This window comes from Plecotus auritus (assembly GCF_963455305.1).
Source record: "Plecotus auritus genome assembly, chromosome: 9".
Lineage (NCBI taxonomy): Eukaryota > Metazoa > Chordata > Mammalia > Chiroptera > Vespertilionidae > Plecotus > Plecotus auritus.
In genome coordinates, this window is record NC_137783.1 from 20188463 (window position 1) to 20212863 (window position 24401).

The 24401-nt window shown below is 44.2% G+C and overlaps 1 protein-coding gene across 1 annotated transcript; it reads left to right on the forward strand.

Moving 5' to 3' along the window:
• Positions 1-23470, forward strand: PKD2L1 (polycystin 2 like 1, transient receptor potential cation channel; the record flags this gene model as incomplete). The annotated part of the gene is given in 16 exon segments (XM_080687771.1): positions 1-235; positions 721-834; positions 14535-14662; positions 15110-15363; positions 16436-16748; positions 16750-17052; positions 17697-17867; positions 18046-18227; positions 18543-18663; positions 19764-19862; positions 20067-20188; positions 21374-21500; positions 22498-22616; positions 22865-22992; positions 23298-23323; positions 23327-23470. Coding segments are annotated over 16 exon segments (2586 nt in total).
• Between the last annotated feature and the right edge of the window lie 931 nt (positions 23471-24401).

The window sequence follows — 24401 nt, forward strand, 5'->3', positions numbered from 1 at the left end:
ATGAATGCTGTGGAAAGTCCCGAGGGGCAGGAGCTGCAAAATCTGGGGAGCGAAGCCTGGGACAACCCCGCCTATAGTGGTCCCCCCTCCCCACACGGGACGCTGAGGATCTGCACCATCTCCAGTGCGGTGCCCCCCCAGCCCCAGGCCACGAAACCTGAAGACAGACCCCAGGAGAAGGCACACAGGACCCTGGTGTCCACCTGCTGCCTCCAGATTCGTCGGGGCATCAGAGGTAGCTGGCGGGGGAGGGTTTTCCTAGGATACTGGAGTCAGGGGAAGGGGTCACCAAGAGCTTTTTGGTGGGGGGAAATGATCTGAAGAAGAGGTGGACTCTCATGTCTCTGAGGTTTGTGAGTTGTCTGTTAGAGCTGCATGCCCTAGAACACAGGAGCCAGCCCATGTTCCCCAGAGGGGAAGCCTGGCACGGTCATCACCTGGGGGCCCAGAAGGGTACATGGGAGCTAGTTTAAGGAAAGACATGGATCTGATGATGCTCTGTCCCACCTGGACCAAGTGCCTTCTTTCCATGCCTTCATTTGGGGGCTTTGATGGAGGAGAATAGGCATGGTTAGAGTAGCTAGATTCAGCCAAGGGATAGATGATGAGTGAGGAAAGGGGCTGGGATGGAAATGGGAGTAAAATACAGGAACTGATGGGTGGGATAACTGGAGGGACCCTGCTGTTGAGGATCCTGGGCATCTCTCCAATGCCTCTTAGGACTTTGGGGGACAACCCTGACTGAGAATACAGCTGAGAACCGGGAACTTTATGTCAAGACCACCCTGCGGGAGCTTTTGGTGTACATCGTGTTCCTGGTGGACATCTGTCTCTGTGAGTAACATCTGTCTCTGTGTACAATAACATCTGTCTGTGAGAAGCAACTATGTGTACAGCATCTGTGTACGTACTTCTGCAGGCAACATCTTGGGGACGGCATCTACCCGTGTGAGCAGGCTGTGTCCTGGGATCTTGATATTAATAACAAAATTCTATTTATGACCTTTTCAGCTGAAGATATTATGTTTAAAAAGAACTAGTTGCTGAGTTTGGGAGAAGACCACTCCTTTCTGTTTGGGAAACATACTTTGGTGGGTTTCACATGGTTATTATACTATGTCTGTTCCATGTATCTTTAGAGGAAGGAAGAAAAAGATTCAGCAGGTCTTAGAGTTCAGATCCCTGAAAAAAAAAAAAAAGCGGGTGGAGGGGTGTGTTTGGAGATGCAAATAGTGTGGTGATGGTCGATGCAATTTAGGTTCTCCCATACACGAGACCACCAGGCCACAGGGAAGGTGCGAAGCTCTAGCTATAGACTCACACTGGGGAGATCTGTTTTTGAGAGAAGCAAGTGAAAAGATAAAATGGTGAATCACAAAAGGATAGAAGCAAAGAAATGTAAATAATAATAAAGTTGGACCCAAAAGATTCTGTAAAGCCTATAGATAAGGGTGCTTTATACTCAGGTAATTACTTCTTTAAAAACTTGCACAACAAGTGAGGTTTGGCTAATTTCATAGAATTGTGCGTGTGTGCGTGTGTGTGTGTGTGTGTGTTTTGATTAAAGCTGATCCTTGGATTGTACAACTAAGGTACCTCCATCAATAGGTACCTTATGCCCCACAGAAGACTCTGGTTTTTATTGTTGTTTTTAGGATGCATGACTCTTTTGAAAGTGGAATCTGAAGGTCTGATATCAGTGTTGATAGAAAAATTTGTTATCTTTGTGAGTCACCCACATTTGTGTGAGCCCTCCAGAAAGCTGAGCACTTGCATCTACCTGTACTTTGGGACTCACTCCATGGGGACAGAGGGGGCAATTCTGAGTGTTTACCATGGACCCTCATCACGGACTGAAAAGAGACAGTGCATGTGGGGAACAACGGTCAACCCCACAGGGTGCATTTTGTAGGGCTCATTTTATTGCTTTCAGCAAACAACTATCAGAAACTCATTTGTTGACATATTGATTTTTGTTTTCACCATCTGCTAGGAAGGAGTGTGTTCCTCTTCTTTTTCAGATCCCATGACAGCAGCTGAAACCCACAGGCAGAGCCTTTCTCTACAGTAAATGATTTGAACGTCTGTTTTTCCAGATTAGCCTTTGGAGCAAGATTGAGAGGTTTCTAGCTCCCCAGAATTATGGTGTGCCACTTCTGACTCCTCTGTAAGCGTGGGTTCTGGAGCCCATAAGTCCTATCTACCCATGTTCTCCACTTTTTAAGATCTCAATGCACTGCTGAATGCTAGGTGAGCTGTGACTTCCCAAAGTCTGAATCATAGACTCAGTCCAATAATTACAGGACGTGTGAGCTTTAGAGGTCATCAAGTTTAAGGATGCAAAAATCCCTTCTCTGTGATCCCCTCTATAGTGCTCTATCTAGTGTCAAACCAGCCCTATTGTGGGGAGTGTCCATGGGGATCTCGTTGTTTCATGGGGAACACATTCTACTGCAGGGCAGCTCTATTTCCATCCATTCATGGAGCCCCATCCTCTGTGCCAGATTTTGGACTGAGGGATACAGAGATGGCTGATTCTTGGGCCTTTCAGGGGCTTACCTTCTCCTTTTTAGAACTTTCTTCTCTTGAGCCGTTTACATCTATGTGACTCCCTGAAGCCCAAATGGGTTCAAGGTCTGGCACTTTCAATTATCAGCTGTGTGATCTGGAGCAAGTTTGCTAACCTCTGTTAGTCTTGGAGAATGATCATACCTGGCTGACGAGATTGTTGTAAAGGTTAAATAAAATGGCCCACTAATATGCTTAGTGCAGCACCTAGCACATGATAAACAATACCTACTATTATTTTCAACTCACAACAGACATCATAAAACTATACTGCAGTGTCATGAATCCAACATGTAATGGAGGGTGATAGAGAATTAATCTGATACCTTTAAACCTCTGAAAACCTCCAACTCCTATAGAGTTGGGCTCTTACTAAAGGACCTTGAAACCATTAAACTACCTGAGGGTGTGTCATTAACTGCCTTTGACTTTGAGAATTCCCTGTCCACAAAGTGCCAGCCCCCTCAAGAACTTTCTTATGAAAAAGAAATTGGAGGCTTTCATATTCTGACTAGAGTCCCGGTGCACGAAATTTGTGCATGGGGAGGTGTATGCCTCAGCCCAGCCTGCACCCTCACCAATCTGGGACCCCTCAAGGGATGTCCGACTGCCTGTTTAGGCCCGATCCTGGTGGACATCCCTCTCATAATCCAGGACTGCTGGCTCCCAACTGCTCGTCTGCCTGCCTACCTGATTGCGCCTAACCACTTCTGCCTGCCAGCCTGATCACCCCCTAACCATTCCCCTGCCAGCCTGATTGACGCCTAACTGCTCCCCTGCCGGCCCGATTACCCCTAAATGCCCTCCCCTGCCAGCCTGGTCCCCCCACAACTGCCCTCCCCTGCAGGCCTGGTTGCCCCTAACTGTCCTCCCCTGCAGGCCTGGTTGCCCCTAACTGTCCTCCCCTGCAGGCCTGGTCCCCCCCAACTGCCCTCCCCTGCAGGCCTGATCACCCCCAACTGCCCTCTCTTTCAGGCCTGATCCCTCCCAACTGCTCTCCCCTGCTGGTCTGATTGCCCACAACTGCCCTCCCCTGCTGGCCATCTTGTGGTGGCCATCTTTGACCCATGGGGTGGCCATCTTGTGTGTTGGAGTGATGGTCAATTTGCATATTACTCTTTTATTAGATAGGATGGTTCCTACAGCATTCAGTAAAAGAGTACTAATACTAGTTTCCTAGCTCCCATCCTCTCCAGGCCTCTTCATTTTTTTCAGGCAAATTTTCAGACACCATCCAGTCTTGTACATTAACCTCACCTCACTGACATCTCAACATCCTGTCAGCCTTCCTAAACCCTAAGGGGGTGCAAATAGTTTCTTCAAAGGCAAAATAACTTAAGTTTTACAATAGTTTTTGGCCCTCTGAAAAGGCCACCACACACAAGCAAATAAGAGTATATATGTGGTATTAAAAGTTAATTGGGGGAGGAACCAAGATGGCGGCATAGGAAAACACCTGAACTTGCTACCTCACACAACCACTTCAAAACTACAACTAAAAGACAAAACGGATATCATCCAGAACCACGGGAAGGCTGGCTGAGTGGGATTTATACAACTAGAAGGAAAGAGAAAAGCACACTGAGACTGGGAGGAGGTGTGGAGGTGCAGAAGTGAAGTGTGGAGGTACGGAGGCATGCATGCAGAAAAGGGCTGGCAACTGAGTACGCTGTTGTCTTTTTCAATCGGGAGGGAGATACAAGCTCCTGACTGCTCTGAACTCCAGTTCTGGGCGAGACTCTGGGGACCCAGACTCATACGGGGAGAAACTGGACTGTCTGGCATCAGGTTGGAACATGAGGGCAGCTTTCTCTCAGAGGTGCTTGCAGTGATCATTGTTCCTGCACGGTGCCGCGGGACACAGAGACCTGAGGACCTCTCTGGGGCAGGGCTGACAGTCAGCCATTGCTCTTTGCTCTGCCCTGGTGATTCTCTGAGACCCCCACCCCACCCAATTTACAAGCCCACCCAAGCTGTGAGCAGAGGCTTTTGCATATGGATGGCCTGGCCTTTTGCAATCTAAAACCAAATAAACTGTAGCTGGGTCAGAGAGCCCCAGAGCCTCTAAAAGAAAGCCCAAGGCTGGACAGCAGCTTGCATTGCTTCACAGCTGGGCCTCATCTGGGCACCTCCAAAACCCAAACAAAGAGGAGGAATCTTCAGATCTCTCTGTAGCTCCTGCTGGGTGGCCTCAGGCAGTGGCTGACTTTGCACCTCCTTGGAGATCCAAGAGCCAGTGTACCCAGTGGTCAGAGTGAGACTATCTAGATTACAACTCTTCAGATCCATAAGAGACACACTCAGGGGGCAGACTCAGTGAGCGCCAAAACCCCACTGAAGCAAGTCTTGCCCCATAAGGGTGTCTCCAGCATATAAGTTCTCCCATCATAGACACAACTGATCCTCACAGCCAATTGACCTGGAAGTCAATTCCTCCCAATGATACCAACAGCAATCAAGGCTTAACTACAACAAGACTGTGCACACAGCTCACAAAGGGGTACACCAAGAGTGTCCACCTCAGGTAACTGGGGAGGCTGAGCCACTGGGCCCTATAGGACACCAAGCACACAAAGCCACACTACCAACACAGGGAAGCAGCTAAAATGCGGAGACAAAGAAACAGGTCACAAATGAAAGAAATGGAGGAAAGCAAACGACTGGATATAGAATTCAAAACCATGGTTATAAGGTTACTCAAGAATCTTCTAGAAACCACTGAGACTGTCAAGAATATGAATTAGAAATTAAGCATACACTGCCGAAACTGGTTTGGCTCAGTGGATAGAGTGTCAGCCTGCGGACTCAAAGGTCCCAGGTTCGATTCCAGTCAAGGGCATGTACCTTGGTTGCAGGCATGTCCCCAGTAGGGGGTGTGCAGGAGGCAGCTGATCGATGTTTCTCTCTCATCGATGTTTCTAACTCTCTATCCCTCTCCCTTCCTCTCTGTAAAAAAATCAATAAAATATATTTTAAAAAAAGAAATTAAGCATACACTGACTGAAATAAAGAATAATATACAGAGATCCAACAGCAGACTAGAGGATCCCAAGAATCAAGTCAAAGATTTGAAATACGAAGAAGCAAAAAACACCCAACTGGAAAAGCAAAAAGAAAAAAGAATCCGAAAAATATGAAGATAGTGTAAGGAGCCTCTGGGACAACTTCAAGCGTACCAACATCAGAATTATGGGGGTGCCAGAAGAAAAGAGAGAGTAAGATATTGAAAACCTATTTAAAGAAATAATGACAGAAAACTTCCCCTACCTGGTGAAAGAAATAGACTTACAAGTCCAGGAAGCACAGAGAACCCCAAACAAAGAGGACCACACCAAGACACATCATAATTAAAATGCCAAGTGCAAAAGACAAAGAGAGAATATTAAAAGCAGCAAGAGAAAAACAGTTAGTTACCTACAAGGGAGTACCCATATGACTGTCAGCTGATTTCTCAACAGAAACTATGCAGACCAGAAGAGAGTGGCAAGAAATATTCAAAGTGATGAATAGCAAGAACCTACAACCAGGATTACTCTACCCAGCAAAGCTATCATATAGAATTGAAGGTCAGATAAAGAGCTTCACAGATAAGAAAAAGCTAAAGGAGTTCATCACCACCAAACCAGTATTATATGAAATGCTGAAGGGTATTCTTTAAGAAGAGGAAGAAAGGCCAAAACCAGTTTGGCTTGGTGGATAGAGCGTCGGCCTGCGGACTGAAGGGTCCCGGGTTCGATTCCGGTCAAGGGCATGTACCTTGGTTGCGGGCACATCCCCAGTGGGAGGTGTGCAGGAGGCAGCTGATCAATGTTTCTCTCTCATCGATGTTTCTAGCTCTCTATTCCCTCTCCCTTCCTCTCTGTAAAATATCAATAAAGTATATTTAAAAAAAAAAGAAGAGGAAGAAAAAGGTAAAGATGAAAATTATGAACAACAAAGTGACAATAAATACATATCTATCAACAAGTGAATAAAAAATCTGATGAACAGCATAAACTGGTGAATATAATAGAATCAGGGGCATAGAAAGGGACTAGACTGACAATTCTTGGGGTGAAGGGGGTGTGGGGGGGTGCAGGAAGAGACTGGACAAAAATCATACACCTGTGGCCCTAACCGGTTTGGCTCAGTGGATAGAGCGTCAGCCTGGGGACTGAAGGGTCCTGGGTTCAATCCCGGTCAAGGGCATGTACCTTGGTTGCGGGCACATCCCCAGTGGGGGGTGTGCAGGAGGCAGCTGATCGATGTTTCTCTCTCGTTGATGTTTCTAACTCTCCCTCTCCCTTCCTCTCTGTAAAAAACCAATAAAATATATTTTTTTAAAAAAATCATACACCTGTGGATGAGGACAGTAGTGGGGGGTAAAGGCAGAGGGTGGGGTGGCAACTGGGTGGAGGGGAGCTATTGTGGGGGCGGGAAGAGGAACAACTGTAATAATCTGAACAATAAAGATTTATTTTTTAAAAAAAGTTAATTGGGGAGGGGAATGATTAAAAAGAAAATGTCTAAAGAGGCTCTTGGGTTGGCGAATAATGCAAAATGGTTAAGAAGCACGTAACTAGACCCATCTAAGTTGGCTAGTAGTGTTCTGACAAGGTATACTGACTAAGCTCTTCTGCCTAAGAATAGGGATGCAAATCTGCAGGGTGGCTGCTGCGTTGGTCTATCAGGATGCTGTCTTCTAAGAGCTGCAGTGCCATGTGGTTGGACATGCACCCTTACCAGTGTGCTTTGCTCTGTCAGCTCCTGTGATGGGCTCAGATGCTCCAGGGCCCATGTTCGGTATTAGGGTAAACACTGTGGCATAATGGAAATATGTGAACACTGAAGTCAGGCAAACTAGATTCAGATACCAACTCTGCCATTTACTGGTTTTGTGACCTTAGGTAGTTCCTTTTTTGGTAGAACAAGGATAATAACACTTACTAGTATATTATGGAGATTACATGTATAAAGAATTTAACACAATCACTGGTTACTACTGGTTACTAAATTCATCTTTGTATTACCGAATGAAATTTCAAAACACTAACTTGAGCTTTTAGATGGTTGTAAAAATACCTTTCAAGGAAGAAGCCAATCTGAAAAGGCTATGTACTGTATGACTCCAACTATATAACATTCTGGAAAAGGAAATACTATGGAGATAGTGAAAGGATCAGCCATTGCCAGGGGTCAAGGAGAGGGAGAGATGAATAAATGGAGCACAGGGGATTTTTAGGGTACTGAAACTACTTGTATGATATGATAATGATGGATACATGTTGAACTTTTGTCCAAACCCATAGAATGTGCAGCATTAAGAGTGAATCCTGATGTAAACTATGGGCTTTGGATGATAGCGCTGTGCCAATGTAGGTTCATGATTGTAACAGATGTACCACTCTGGTGTGGGATTTTGATAGTGGAGGAGGCTATGCTATATAGGGGTAAGGGATGTGTAGGAAATCCTTGCACTTCCCACACAATTTTGCTTTGAACCTAAAACTGCTCTAAAAGGTAAAGTCTATTTTTAAAATACCTGGTTTGTAGTTTGCTCCACATATAGGATGGTGTCATTTGAGCAGCATCCACTTCTGACATTAGACCTTTAAGTTAAGGCATTTTCTCCAGAAGACCCTATTTTTTCACCGCCACCACCACCATCATCATTAACAGCACAAACAACAAGTCTTTATTGAATAATTTTTCAATGTGCCTAGCACTATGCTATCTACATTAGCTCATTGATTGCTCCAGATGAGCCCATGAAATTGGTTCTGTCATCACTCCCATTTTACATTTTAGGAAAGGTTTAGATATGTGAAATAGCTTGTCAAAGGCCACACAGTCAGTAAGTGGCAGAAGCAGGAATCCAATTCAGTGTCTGTTGGACTGACTCAAATTCTGAGGTTGTTATCTGCTAGAGTCTACTACAGTCTCTCTGAAGATGTGTCACACATTAGTCTCAACAACCCATCAACATCTTAGCAAGAACAGCTCCCTGCCCTACCATACAGAAGCAGAATCTTGATAGAATTCTACTACCTGATTGCTTTCTTTTCTTTGTATTGCTGTAGTTAAAAACTGATAAAGCCTTGCCAGTGTTGCTCAGTGGTTGGAGGTCACAGTTTGATTTCCTGTCAGGGCACATGCCCGGGTTTTGGGTTCACTTCCCAGTATGTGGCATGCAGGAGGCAGCTGATCAATTATTCTCTCTCATTATTGATGTTTCTGTTTCTCTCTCCCTCTTCCTTCCTCTCTGAAATCAATAAAAAATATATTAAAAGCTGACATAAACATTTTAAAAAATCTTAAAATACAATTCACCTATAATTTACCACCACAACACCAAAGATATTTTCACATTACCAATCCTTATCCATATATTTACACATTTTACCTAGTTGTATCATATTTTACACTTTCACTTACATTTATATCATAAACATTTCCTCATATTTGTAAGTAGTTTTTATATTTTCATTTTAATGATTACAGTCATTCCACAATTAACTAAAGCATTTCTCTTCTTATTTCAATATTTGCCTATTATAGGTAAATATATCTGTCCTTGTGGCTTTTTTTCACTTTTGTTGAATTATTTCCTTGGGAATTTCCAGGGAGAGATATTACTAGACCAAAAGGTAGGACTATCTTCTCAGTGCTTTCTATGTGTTGTCATTTTGCCTCTGTAAGGGATCATACACATTTATTATGCTGCTAGTACCAATTTTGTCACAAGCTCACTGACATTGGATACTTTCATTTATAGTTTTAATTATTAAATAAGCGTCAAATGGTGCAATTTGCCTTAATTTATTTGTCCTGATCACTAGTGAGGATGGACACTTTTTTCATGCTTTAATTTATTGGGTGCATTTATTTTTGTGTTAATTGCATAAGGAAGACAAGTGTTAAGAGGGGCAACTGAGCAATTGGGGGATGAAGTTCGGAGCATTAGACCCTAGGTGTGGGACAACCACCAGGGGGCTCATTTCCAGGATCTGGTTCCTGGGACTGAAAACAGCCAAGGAAGTTAGCCATCACTTGCACGGCACTTTGGCCTGGGATGGGCCCTCGAAAACTATAATGGTCAGCCATACTGACCACATTTCTTCTCCCTATGCTTTATTCTAGGAACTAGGTGGAACTAGACACCAGGGCTATTTGGTATCTCATCTGGCTAAAGTGGAGCTATCTTTTTAATGCAGGCAATGTGGGTGAACCATCAGTCTTCTCATAATAACCTTAACAGTATGTAACCCTTTAAACCTTACAAAGAGCTTTCACAACTCTTATCTCATTCGATCCTGACAACAGTCCTGTAAGAAATAGATATGATTATTTCTGTTCCACAGATTAGGAAGCTGTTATTATTGTCATTATAAATAGTTGAGTAATGATCAGTAATTCAGAATTGTCCCTGATAGGTGGAGTTGGTTCTATTCCCAGGCAGAGAAAGTGCTGGAGAATGATCTTTCTGCCTCCACCCCTCCCCTCTCACCATCATGACATTTATGAAACAGCTTCCAGTCCTTTGTCTTCTTGGCAGGATGGCTGTAGCCTTTTGTTGATGGAGAAAACATTGAAGGTCTTTGTGTGGAAACAATAGCTGTTTGTTTTAGGAGACAATATTGTTATCTCAAAGGTGCACCTGGAACTGGCCCTGTATAGGAGTGGCTCTGAGCCAGGACAAGGCTGGGTCTGATCACCATGGAGTTGGGGAGGTGGGCAGAGACCCTTGGCCTTTGTGACTTGTGACTACATGCCAATTAACATCAATTGGATGCTCTTTATCCATCACTGGTTATAAGCAAATTGCCTGCCTATATCACTCTATTTTCTTTTTTTAAAATATATTTTTATTGATTTCAGAGAGGAAAAGAGAGGGACAGAGAAAAATATCAATGATGAGAGAGAATCATTGATCATTGATCGCTGTTTCCTGCACGCCCCACACTGGGGATTGAGCACAACACAGGCATGTACCCAAAACGGGAATCGAACTATGGCCTCCTGGTTCATAGGTCAACACTCAACCAGTGTTGGCTCAACCACACTGGCCAGGCTCACTCTACCTTCTTTTAGTGGATTTTAAGGTTCTGTCCATCGATTGGTGGAATCTTGCATTAACAAAAGAGGTTGAAGTAAGCTTGGAGATCAGGAAGAAGATGTTTTTCTTTTTTTATTGCGATATAATTGACATCTAATATTGTATTAATTTTAGGTGTGCAATCTGATTTGATATATGTATGTATTGCAAAATAATTACCAAATAAATTAACATCCATCAACATGCATAGTTAAAATTTTTTTGTCATGAGAACTTTTAAGATAAGATTTACTCTCTTAGCAACTTTCAAATATATAATACAGTATTGTTAACTGTAGTCCCCATGTTGTACATTACATCCCCAGGACTTATCTTATAACTGGAAGTTTGTACCTTTTGACCACCTTCACTATTTCACCCACCCCCCTCACCTCCTGCCTCTGACAACCATCAGTCTGTTCTCTGCATCTATGAGTTTGGTGTTTTGGGGTGGGGTTTTTTAGTTTGTTTGTTTGTTTTTGTTTTTTAAGATTCCACATATAAGTAAAATCATACAGTATTTGTCTTTCTCTGTCTAACTTATTTTACTTAACATAATGCCTTCAAGGTCCATCCACATTGTTGAAATGGCAGGATTTCCTTTTCTGATGGCTGAATAATATTCCATTGTATTTATATACAGCACATTTTCTTTATCCACTTATCTGTTGATGAATATACAAGTTGTTTGGCTATTGTAAATAATGCTGCAGTGAACATAGGGGTGCAGATATCTTTGCAAGATAGTGATTTCATTTTCTTTGGATAACTACCCAGAAGTGGAATTGCTAGATCATATGATATAGTGGTTTTATTTTTAATTTTTTGAGGAACCTCCATAAAAATTACCTTTCTTTCTTTTTTTTAAGTTATCTTTCTTAACTGAGCATTCCTAGAATTGACAAGGGAAGGAACAGAAGTATATTGGAGGTTTAGGAAATTGTGGGTGAGCTTCTATTTCTTATGTGGTACAGCTACATAATGATGGCAGAAAATAATTGGTTATATAGAACTATGACATTAGTGAAGGCACAATGGTAATGGAGAGAGTATGGAATCTGGAATAAGATGCCTTGGTTCATATAATAGTACAACCTGTTAACCTGATATTAGCCATGTGCCTTTGGCAAGATAGGTCAAGATACTTAAATCTCTGGAAGCCTTGATTTCCTTATATATCAAATGAGAATAATGTGAGATTGGTGAAAAACAAATAAGGTGCTTTGTATAGTGCCTAGCATAAGTGAGCTTTCAATAAATATCAGTTGTCATTTCACATCAAGGCATAAATTTAAAAAATATTGAAAAGTAAAATTTAACCCACTAGAAAACTGAGATCTGTTTGAAAGCATCAGAATAATGCTTATGAAGGATCAGAAAGGCTAGCCCTCTAGAAGTGGTTGCCAAAGATTAGGAATGGCCATAGGATGACGATTTCATGCCTTTCCTAGCATACTCAGTTACTATGGCCCATTCAGACACAGAGAGTTACAAAGTTCTTTTCATCTGAGGGTGAAGTGATATGAGCCAGCTCAACCTTAATAATAGGGATTTAGCCCAGCCAGAGTGGCTCAGTGGTTGAGCATTGACCTATGAACCAGAAGGTCATGGTTTGATTCCCGGTCAGGGCACATGCAAGGGTTGCAGGAAACAGCTAATCAACAGTTCTCTCTCATCAGTGATGCTTCTATCTCTCTCTCCCTCTCCCTTCCTCTCTGAAATCAATACAAATATATTAAAAATAAATTTAAAAAATGAGTTGACAACCAGTTCAAAGCAATGTTAATTCTGAGCAGTAACAGATTTAGAGACTTAGAGGAAAAGCTATGGCAACGAGTACCACCTAGTGGCTATTGTGAAGGCGCAACAATTTAATCAGCCGATGGTCATTAGGAAAAGTTCAGCTCACTGACCATTAGCTCTAACTGTGTAATGGAATGGGCTCTCAGGAGGCAGAAATTTGTTTTCCAGCCCATTTTCCAGATCCAGAAAATTGAGTCTGAGTCTTCCAGATACTTAGAATGGGTAATCACAGATTTGGGTTAAAGAGAAGTAAAGTCATTTATTGGACTTCGTGGAATGAAATGGGAAAATGTGAAGTAACAAGCTTCCTTCTTTGCTGATGTGCCCCTTGGAAAAGTATGATGTTATTTGTGTCTAATGTGAGGCCATATTGGCCCCTCTACCCTCCAAGATTATGGACAAGCTCCAGTCCACCCCAAGTCATACCTTTTCCAGATGGGGTGGTAGGATAAAATGTAACCCAAGATTTGAAAAGGAAAATTCTTAAAAGGGAATTGCCCATTAGAGGCCAGCAAACCCTATTTAAACATTTTTTTATGTAATTACAGACTTACAGAAAAGTTGCAAGAGTAATACAGCCAAAACCGGTTTGGCTCAGTGGATAGAGCATCAGCCTGCGGACTGAAAGGTCCCAGGTTCGATTCCGGTCAAGGGCATGTAACTTGGTTGCGGGCACATCCCCAGCAGGAGGTGTGCAGGAGGCAGCTGATCGATGTTTCTCTCTCATCGATGTTTCTGACTATCTATCCCTCTTCCTTCCTCTCTGTAAAAAATCAATAAAATATATTTAAAAAAAAAAAAAAAAAGAGTAATACAAAGTATTCTTAGCTTCGTTCACCCAGATTTCTCAAATAGGAACACGTTACCATGCTTGCTTTCCCTGTATCATTCTCTCTAGATATCTATCTACATATACATACAACTGTTTGAGAGTAAATTGTAGATAAAAATGTCTCATTACTCCTATACTTCAATGTATATTTTCTGAAAACAAGGACATTCTTTTATCAAAGTCAGAAAATTATCAATGACTCAATACTATCATCTAATAAATAGACCTTATTATACTTTCACCAATTATTCCACTAATAGCTTTTATAGCAAAAGAAAAAAATTATGGTCCAGTATATAATCTTAACTAAATGCACACATTGCATTTAGTTGTCATGTTTCTTTACTTTCTTTTAATCTACCATAATTCTTTAATCTTTCTTTCTCTTTCAGGACCTAGCTAAAATATTTAGCAACAAAATAAATCATAATATTAGCAAATTAAGGAATCCATTAAGGATCAATCTGTAAAATAAATGGCTATACTCTTCAAATTCTGCCTTTTAACCAGAAAACTTATACTTTCCCTTGACAGCCCTGCTTTAGACTGGGTGTCTGTCTTAGGGTGGTTGGTAGAGATCCAGTTCTTCAGAACAAAGGTCAGGTCTCTTTTTTTTTTTTTTTTTTTTTTTTTTTTATCTGTGATGCTCTGAGTTCCTCTCTCAGGTGACAACTGTGCCCATCAGGATGCAATGGGGCCAGAGGTACCATGCTTACCTCTGACCCCCATGGCTGCAAACTGACTCCAGGGTCCAGGAGACCACATCTCCATTGTAAGGTGTTTGGCCAAGGCCTTGGAGTACTCTAGAATTTTCAGGCACTTTCCCAAGGGCATAAATATAAGACAAATAAAATGAAGCACTATCTGACGCAGAAGATGAAAATTTCTTGGCTCCAGGGAGTGAGAACTAGGAAGTTAAGCTGGTTCAGGAAGAGAAAAATGAATTTTCAGAATGGCAATGTCAAGAGACAATTACTGAGTGGAGTTCAGTCTCTCTGAGGTGAGTTAGGAGAGAAGGAGGAGACCTTGTAGCCACAACTCTTCCTTAATGCAGTCCCTGGTTTCCCCAGTGCCACCATCAGCCCCCCCAGTCAACTCTAGGGGGTGGGTCCGATATACTTCTATCTAGGTAGCATTGCTGGCCCAAGGGCAATGGAGTTTTCCTGTGTGTTGTTGTTGTTGTTGTTGTTGTTGTTGTTGTTTCTGGAGAATGGAGATGGGAACAGTGAGAAAAATGCCTTTTGGTTTCGTTTGTAGTGACCTATGGGATGACAAGCTCCAGTGCCTATTACTATACCAAAGTCATGTCTGAGCTCTTCTTACATACCCCATCAGACACCAGAGTCTCCTTCCAGGCCATCAGAAGCATGGCAGACTTCTGGGATGTGAGTATGACATAACCTCTCCTTCTCAATGGCCTGAGGGATGAGGCCACATACAGGCCAGAGTTCAGGTATGTCAGACAATGGATTAGACCATATCCAGAGACCAGATCATTCCAGCATCAGACTGAATCAAAGAGTCATGAAAGAATTAATGAGTCAGATGAGAGTTAAGGTGGAGGTAGGTGAGAGATCAGGATGATGATCAGGGCATCAAGCCAGTAATTAGACTAGTATGGGAAGTCAGAAGTAAGACTGAACTTCTAAATACATATTAAATAAAGAGTAAGGCCACAGGTCAAGATCAGATTAAGGTTCATGGGTCAGCTGAGGAGTCCAACAGAAGCAGACTAGAGACAAGGTGGGGGAACAGGGAGTGAGGGCAAAGGTCATTCTAAGAGTAGAGGTCAGGATGAGGCTGGGTCAGGCTCAACCCTGCTTGTGGTCTAGTTTGCCCAGGGCCCACTACTGGACAGTTTGTATTGGACCAAATGGTACAACAACCAGAGCCTGGGCCATGGCTCCCACTCCTTCATCTATTATGAGAACTTGCTGCTGGGGGTTCCAAGGCTGCGGCAGCTGAGGGTCCGCAATGACTCCTGTGTGGTACATGAGGACTTCCAAGAGGACATTGTGAGCTGCTATGACGTCTACTCTCCGGACAAAGAAGAGCAACTCCCCTTTGGGCCCCTCAATGGCACAGCGTGAGTTCCCACACCAATATTATAGGGCTTGCCCCTCTGGGCCTGACACCATCCCAAGGTTTGGAAACCACTTCCACAGAGCCATAGGGAAAAGTAGAGGCCGAGCCTTGGGGTACTCAGAGAAATGGGGAGGAGTATCTCTCTGAGTCCCAACTTTGGCTGTTTGGAGACTTTGGTCTAAGTCATTCAGGAACAGAGAAGGTACGTTAGCAGACTGAGCCATAGCCTCGGGACTTGTTTCCACACACAGGTTACAGTCACATTTGCCTTACTATGGAGGCATTCCTGCCAGAGACGGCATTTTTTTCTTGCCCAGAAGTCACTTGAGAATATGGAGAATTGATGGAGCATCAATACTGTCATATGAGTCATGGTTGGAAGTCTGACCCTTGGAACTGATAGGGAGAGCAGCAAGGAATCAAGTATGGATGACAAATTAGGGGAGAAAGGGGGAAAGTATGGCTAGGACAGGAAAGAAAGGGGGTCCAGGATAGAAAGTTTGTAATCAGAACAGTCATGAGGTTACCCAGCTAGGTACATGACCACAAGAACAGAAAGGGACTTTTTTGTATTATATGGGCCAGGTGATTCCTGTAAAGGGACTACTCAGGGTGGGGTCAAAAGTGGAGCTTGGGTATGTCATCCATAGTCTTGGGTGATATCATGAAAAATTAGGAGATTTACATTTGAGTTTCAGTTTTGCCACTAACTAGCTGGATAATCTCAGACACCTCTGAGTCTTGGTTTCCTCATTTGCAAAATGTGAATAATGTTTATCCTCAGTTCTATAACAGATGTTAAACACAAAAAAGATGATCTATGTGAAATATACATTCAGGGTGTCCCAAAAATGTATAATTATTAATTTCAATGGGTTAAATCAGAAAAGAAACATTGGAATTACTTATTCAAAGTGTGTATACATTTTTTTGGGAGACCTTATATATGTGATGTGTATATATAATATGTATGAAACTGTAAAGCCCAGATAATCATAAAGTATTGCCATTGCCTTGGGAGATCAGCTTTAGGTTGACTCAGACATCTGCTTAGATGGCTTCTTCCTCGGCAGGTGGACATACCACTCACAGGATGAGCTGGGGGGCTCTTCTCACTGGGGCCAGCTCACAAGCTACAGTGGAGGTGGCTACTACCTGGACCTTCCGGGATCCCGACAGGGCAGTGCAGAGGCACTCCGGGACCTTCAGGAGAGCCTGTGGTTAGACAGGGGCACTCGGGTGGTCTTCATTGACTTCTCAGTCTACAATGCCAACATCAATCTCTTCTGTGTTCTGAGGTGGGTCCCCTTTCCCTACTGCATCCCTCCATCCATGATTCCTGGTTCTCTTCTCTGCTTAAGACCTTCTCCTAAACGTGCAACCTGTGCTGGGGATAGGGAGAGAAGGGAATGGGAGTAACTGTCCCAGCCTAGGCCCCATCAGACAACTCTCCTTCCACAGACTGGTGGTGGAGTTTCCAGCTACCGGAGGTGCCATCCCATCCTGGCAAATCCGCACAGTTAAGCTGATTCGCTATGTCAGCAACTGGGACTTCTTTATCATTGGCTGTGAGATCATCTTCTGCATCTTCATCTTCTACTACGTGGTGGAGGAGATCCTGGAGCTCCACGTCCACCGAATTCGCTACCTCAGCAGCATCTGGAACATTCTGGACCTGGTGGTCATTTTGGTGAGGAACAGATACCTTGGACTTGGGACATATTGGGAGGAGATGGGGGATCTACCCTGATAGGGGCCCCAAGTTATTCCTTTTAGAGTCCCAAATCCTCCTTATGACTTCTGGTCAAATCCCTGTGTAACGGCTCTCTGAGCAAGAGGCTGATGTTCCCCTGACTCAGCCCTGGGAAAGCCTTGTCTCCCGCATCCCTTCTACCTCTAGTCTTTGATCCAGACCCTGCTCTTTTCTTTATGTACTTGATACTCTGTTCTGTATCTGTCTCTTGCCTTTATGATCCCCTTGAAACTCCTGCCTTTTCTCTCATATTAAAATATCCTGCCTCGTCATCTTTGTCTCATTCCTATTAATAGGACACATTAATTTCCTGACCAAGGCTGGGAAGTGGTGGGGGAAATAAACTTACTTGGCTCCAGTTCTCTATGGTCCTTTACAACCTAGGTATTTACCATTGGCCCCAGAACCTTCTCTTGGGCTTTAAGACGCTCCCCAATAATCCTATCCAGTTTCACTTGATAGTCAACAACTCAGCAATGAAGGATGTTTTGTTTCCCACCTGTGTTACCTCTATAACTTCATCGCTGACTTCCCTTGAGATTCCCTTGTCTTTTCTGACCCCTCAACCCCTGTGATGACAGCTCTCCATTGTAGCTGTGGGCTTTCACATATTCCGAACTCTTGAGGTGAATAGGCTGATGGGGAAGCTCCTGCAGCAGCCAAATACATACGCTGACTTCGAGTTCCTCGCCTTCTGGCAGACCCAGTACAACAACATGAACGCCGTCAACCTCTTCTTTGCCTGGATCAAGGTACCCTGGGACTCCTTACTCCCAGTTTCACCTCAGTGCACTCATTCTCCCTTCCTCAATACTTGTCTCATTTTCCTTGCCTGTTTTGGCAACTCCTGTGACCTCCAGAGTCCCCTGAAGTGGATTGTTTAAAGATTTTCTCTTTCCTTTCTTAATTGCTTCAACATGGTCCTTTCAGATATTCAAGTACATCAGCTTCAACAAAACCATGACCCAGCTCTCCTCCACGCTGGCCCGCTGTGCCAAAGACATCCTGGGCTTCGCTGTCATGTTCTTCATCGTATTTTTCGCCTACGCCCAGCTCGGCTACCTGCTTTTTGGGACCCAAGTGGAAAACTTTAGTACTTTCATCAAGTGCATGTGTGTGTCCTGTCCCCTTCACTCTTCCCTGGCCCCTCACCCTCCAACTCCATGAGTGTATGTATCCTTGGGGAAGCTGGGTATATTCATGTGGGCATGTCTGTGCTTAAAGCATCTGTGTGAGGGTCTCTGGAGGCCCAGATGCGTGCACTCAAGTATTTGTGCATCCTGTCCTGTCTCTATCAGATTGGGTTGGAGGTGCAGTGAGGGGTCTGTCTGAGTCCACTAAAGAGCAGTTAGGAAAGTGGGTGGGGTATGGGTTGGGATCAGGGTTATGGTTAGGCTCTGGGTAAAACTCAGAACCTGGTCTCTCAGTTTCACTCAGTTCCGGATCATTCTTGGGGACTTTGACTACAATGCTATCGACAATGCCAACCGCATCCTGGGACCTGCCTACTTTGTCACCTATGTCTTTTTCGTCTTCTTCGTGCTTCTGGTGAGGGTCCTTCTGAGAACAGGGTGGGGATTTGGGATCTGAGGGGTGAGATGTAGAAGGACTGCAAGGTGGGGTTTTGACACCCGCTCCCTGTTCTGCATTCAAGATTACAATGGGTTTTTTAAATCAAAGATGGGGAGTGTGTTGTGGGGTGGGCTGGATCTTCTGAGAGCTGGCTAATATGATTGGTCAGTGTGGTCAGCACGGTCAGGTAGTTTGCACAGTATAAGGGAATCTGCAGGCTACCTCACTAACATCAAACCTGTATTCTCCAAGGATGGAAAGAGAGAGAAAAATGCCTCATTAGAAGGGACTAAAAGCTTCCACGCCTATTCTCTAAAACTCCCCTTCCTGTGGGGATCACTAGCTATTTTTACTACCACTGTTGTGTATTTGTTCTTTCTTCTTGACAACCATAAAATATCTGGGTTTGATTTTTATTTTTTATTTATTTTTTTTGTTGTTTTTTTTTAAAAATATATTTTATTGATTTTTTTTACAGAGAGGAAGGAAGAGGGATAGAGAGTTAGAAACATCGATGAGAGAGAAACATCGATCAGCTGCCTCTTGCACACCCCCTACTGGGGATGTGCCCGCAACCAAGTTACATGCCCCTGACCGGAATCGAACCTGGGACCCTTCATTCCACAGGCTGACGCTCTATCCACTGAGCCAAACCGGTTTTGGCAGGGTTTGATTTTTATTAACAAAGTAGCAGGTTTCTTTATTTGATCAATGGATAGGGATACAGACATGGATTGATGATAAGGAGATCACAATTATATTAACACCTTGGAAAGTTTCTGGCTTCAGTGCTTGGTGGGCCCTTACATGAAGGGACTGTGGCATATGTTGTAGTATCTTTCTGGTCAGTTACTGTAGCAATGGAGTGAGGTCACCACTCCATGATCCATCACTAACATGACTGTGCTGAAAGGCTGGGCTCTGAGGACCTTGAGATTCAGGGGTTAGTGGGCTGCAGATCTGGGGTTGAAAGCATGGCCCCTTTAGAACATGTCTAGAACATTAATAGGGCCAGTGGGCTCCATGCTATTAGTAGGTCTGGGCATGAGGACCCACATCCCTGCCTTACCCTCCAGAACATGTTTCTTGCCATCATCAACGACACATATTCAGAGGTCAAGGAGGAGTTGGCTGGACAGAAGGATGAGCTACAGATTTCTGATCTCCTGAAACAGGTAACTATTCAATCTCTTGAGCTGCATATCTACATCAGGGCCCATGTCCAAGGCTCTATGTCCTGGTCTGTTCCTGACTAATGTAGGGGCCTGTGCTCTTGTGTCCTTTCAATTTGTCCCTGGAAGCCTGGAATCCTGTGGATGGGGGTGAGGGGAAGGGATGAGGAGGAGGCTGTGGGAACTGGTTCCTGTTTCCCTTTCCAGGGCTACAACAAGACCCTACTGAAGCTGCGTCTCAGGAGGAAACAGGTTTCGGATGTGCAGAAGGTCCTGCAGGGTGGGGAGCAGGAGATCCAGTTTGAGGATTTCACTAACACCTTGAGGGAGTGAGCAATCAGCGATCCAACTTTCTCTGATATTGGTCTATAAATCCTTGACCCTCAACCATACATCCTTTTCTATAAGCCTCTGGTCTTGGCCTATGGGTTTCTGCCCTTGGCTAATAGGCTTTTGACCTTGGCCTATATGGCTCTGATCCTGTCCTTCAGAATTGTCCCCTTGGTTTAAAGGTCTATGACCATGTTCTATAATGTTCTGGACTTTGTTGAACCAACTCTTGGGAGTAATGTAATATAATTCCATGATCATTGTATACATCGCTCACTCCCACAAAACTCTGATCTTGGTTCCATGCTCCCCAACAAACACTGGTCTATTTCCTTAGCTATTCTCTCCCAGCTTCCCAGTTAAACATATTAATAAATACTGAAGAAATATATTGTAAGCACCAGCTGTAGGCCAGACACTGAATAATAAGTAGTTGATCATTGCTAAGGTATCCAGTGAAAGGTGGGACATAGCAGGAGATGAGGCCATAGAAATGGACCACATTGGAAAAAGCCTCAAACACTACTACTCTATCCAAAGGATAGGATGCTCAAGAGGCATTTTAAGCAGGGAAGGGGTATATTTAGACCCATACTTTAGAAAGATTAATTACTCTAGTTGCATTATAGAGAATGGATTTCAAGTAGGGAGTAAAGAGGAAGCTGAAGAAATGGAGGGCAGGTTATTTAAGGCAAAGAGATTTTGCATTGTAGGAGAGCATAAGGGCCTGAACCAGGAGACAGGAATGAAAGAAATAGACTTAAGTGATTTCTTTTTTTTTTTTTAAATATATTTTATTGATATTTTACAGAGAGGAAGGGAGAGGGATAGAGAGTTAGAAACATCGATGAGAGAGAAACATCGATCAGCTGCCTCCTGCACACCTCCCACTGGGGATGTGCCCACAACCCAGGTACATGCCCTTGACCGGAATCGAACCTGGGACCCTTCAGTCCACAGGCCGACGCTCTATCCACTGAGCCAAACCGGTTTCGGCACTTAAGTGATTTCTTGGGGGAAAAATTGCTAGACTTTGGTGATCCCAGCTTTCCTATGAGGTGGTCCCTTTCTTCCCTAGAGAATGAGACTCCTGCCAGAGTCTGGCTAAAAGAGTAGTGAGTCCATAACCAAGAGATCACAGCCACAGCTTGTCAGAAGTTATTTCATCATCCTGTTCTCCGCAGACTAGGGCACAAAGAGCACGAGATCACTGAGCTCACGGCTACCTTCACCAGGTTTGACCAAGATGGGAATCATGTCCTGGATGAGAAGGAGCAAAAACAAATGCAACAGGACCTGGAGGAAGAGAGGGTGAGCTCAGCTGGGTGGTGGAGGGGTAGAATAAGGAAATTGCTCACCCCCCACCCCCCCCCCCCCACTCCCCACCCCCGTCTACTCACCCAGAACACAAACCCAAACTGAAAATCTTCCAATAGGTGAGCAGGAAAGAGCTCTCTAGAATAGTGGTTCTCAAATTGCTGCATATTAGAATGCATGAGAGCCTTTAAAAGTCCTCATAGTCAGCCCTGGCCAGGTGGTTTAGTTGGTTGGAGCATCATCCATGCACCAAAAGGTTATGGGTTTGATATCTGGTCGGGGTGCATACAGTAGGCAGCCCGTCGATATTTATCTCTCATTGATATTTCTCCCCCCCACTTCCTCTCTCTCTAAAATCAATAAAAAATATATCTTTGGGTGAGGATTAAAAAAAAATCTTTATACTTAGGCCACACCCTAGACCAGAATCACTGTGTGTGTGTGTGTGTGTAAAAGTTGGGGACCCCAGAAATCAGTATTTTTTAAAACATCCCAGGTGATTCGAATGCATAGCCAAGATTAAGAACATTTGCTCTAAAATAGTCTATAGGGGGAAAGGGTCCAATTGCTCAAGAATCCCTGATGATTCTTTCTTTTTGAGATTTTTCAAACTCTTATCCTTAGCTGTCCATAGTATTCCTGCTTCATCCTTATCTAGTGTAGACCAAAAAGTTAATGGCAGGAGGGACAGTACGAGGAATTCTGGTATTGTTCCTTCTCTCCTAAACTGAGTTGGCCTCTAGTGAACACCTCATTAATCAAGGCCTCAAGGAGCTCGTGTTTTATTTCTTTGGGTTGTGATTCCTTTCCAGAGGTTGGGCCAGCTTTGTGTCCAGTGCCACTACTCTGATTCCATTGTCTCCAGAGTTTGAGAGGGAAGGGGCATAGCAAGAACTATAGCTCAAGGCCTGTTCCTGAAAGCGAATTAGAACCAGAGCTGATGGCTTCCCAAAGTCATCTTCTCCTCTCTGACCTCTGACTTCTTGATCAGGTGGCACTCAATGCTGAAATTGAGAACCTGGGCTGGTCCCTTGTGAGGAGTTCAACAGGCAAATCAGATCTAGAGGCTACCGGAGCAGGTGACTGGGTTTCAGGAGAAGAATTCTACACGTACGTGCAGCCAGGGACCTGGGGCTGACTGTGTTTAAATATCCTACCTTGAACTTCTTTCACAACCTTCTAATCCTCTGTCCTAACCTAGGAAGAACTTCTGCCCCCATTTAATTCTCCCTAAAGGCTGGGTCTTACCTTCTTTTCTCCCATCTAGACACACGCCATTCTGTTCTCCTTCCTCTGCAGACACTCAATCCCCCAAGCACATATTTCTGCTTCCTTGGTCTCTCTCAAATCCTGAACAGGCTTACAAGAAGAGTTCTGCAGCTGGAGTCTGTCCTGGAAGGAGTCCTGGCCCAGGTTGATGCTGTGGGATCAAAGCTAAGAATGTTGGAGAGGAAGGGGCAGCTGACTCCCTCCCCAGGCATGGTGAGTGGCCCTTCACCTGAGTCCTCTTGGCTCCCCACAGTTGAACTCTACCATCTTCTCCACTCAGTGGGTGGAGGCAAAACATTTTTGAGAGATCTGTTTTCAGGCTATTGGGGTGACATGTTCTTCACAGTAGTCAGTATATAGAGGAGGTTAGGGGGTGGGGGCAAGGCCTAAAGGTGGTTGCTCTGGCCTGAGGGATGCGTTGGCCTCTAGGAGATGGTCTGGGATTGGAGAATCAGATTCAGATAAAAGGAAAGTGGACACAAAATCCTCTAATGACCTGTCTGTCCCTTTTTCTTCTAACAGGGGGAGCAGGCATTTGGGAACACCTGTAGCCCGCCACAGATGTGATTCCAGCCCCCTGGGGAGTCAAGGGTGGGCAGGACAATGGTGGGAGAGCGGTCCTAAAGCATCAGACAGCAGGCTCCTCTCTCACTGCCTTCCCAGAGGCCCCCTCTGCACATTCCCTCTATTTCTAGGGCAACAGTTCCCACCACTGCTGCTGCCAAGTCCTATCCTGTGTTTGGCCTTTTAAGCCCATGTTTTTGTGTGTTAACTAAGCATCATGCTTGGGCTTGTGACTCAGTGTTTCTGTGTGTAGCTATGTAGCTCTGCATAGCTCTGTGAAATAATATCTCCCACTGGGCCTCTCACACCCTGTGCTTCCCATCTGTGCTGTAGTGATTAAACAACCAAAAAGGTCAATAACAAACAGAATAAAGGAAGGGAGGGTAATGATTTCCCCAAGCATCTGGATAGTCATGATTTCTGAAAAATATAGCATCCAAGAGTAGCAATATCTAGATGTCTTCCTACTTACCAGTGAGTCTTATCCGTTGGACATCTAGAGACCTACTTCTAGAACCTTTTGGGTTCTTGTCTTCCCCATAGAATTTCCCAGGAGAAGAAAAGGGGAAGTCATATAGGTAAGGAGACTTTCATGTGGGGAGATTACAATGATGCAGAGGAGTTGGGAGGGATTACCTCCCCAACCTGAGGAGACAGTCCATGAATGCTCAGTGGAGGATCCCAACCACCTACAGAACACGGAACTGAAGGGGCTGTAAACCAGGATGAAGGTGGAGCCTGAGGAATGTCAGGCAAAGAAATGACCCCAGGCCCTAACCGGTTTGGCTCAGTGGATAGAGCGTCGGCCTGCAGACGGAAAGGTCCCAGGTTCGATTCTGGTCAAGGGCATGTACCTTGGTTGCGGCACATCCCCAGTAGGGGGTGTGCAGAAGGCAGCTGATCGATGTTTCTCTCTCATCGATGTTTCTAACTCTCTATCCCTCTCCCTTCCTCTCTGTAAAAAATCAATAAAAAAATATATTAAAAAAAAAAAGAAAGAAATGACCCCAGGATTCAGAGATCTTTGGATTAAGATGTGCTAGGCTCTGACTCTATTCTTCC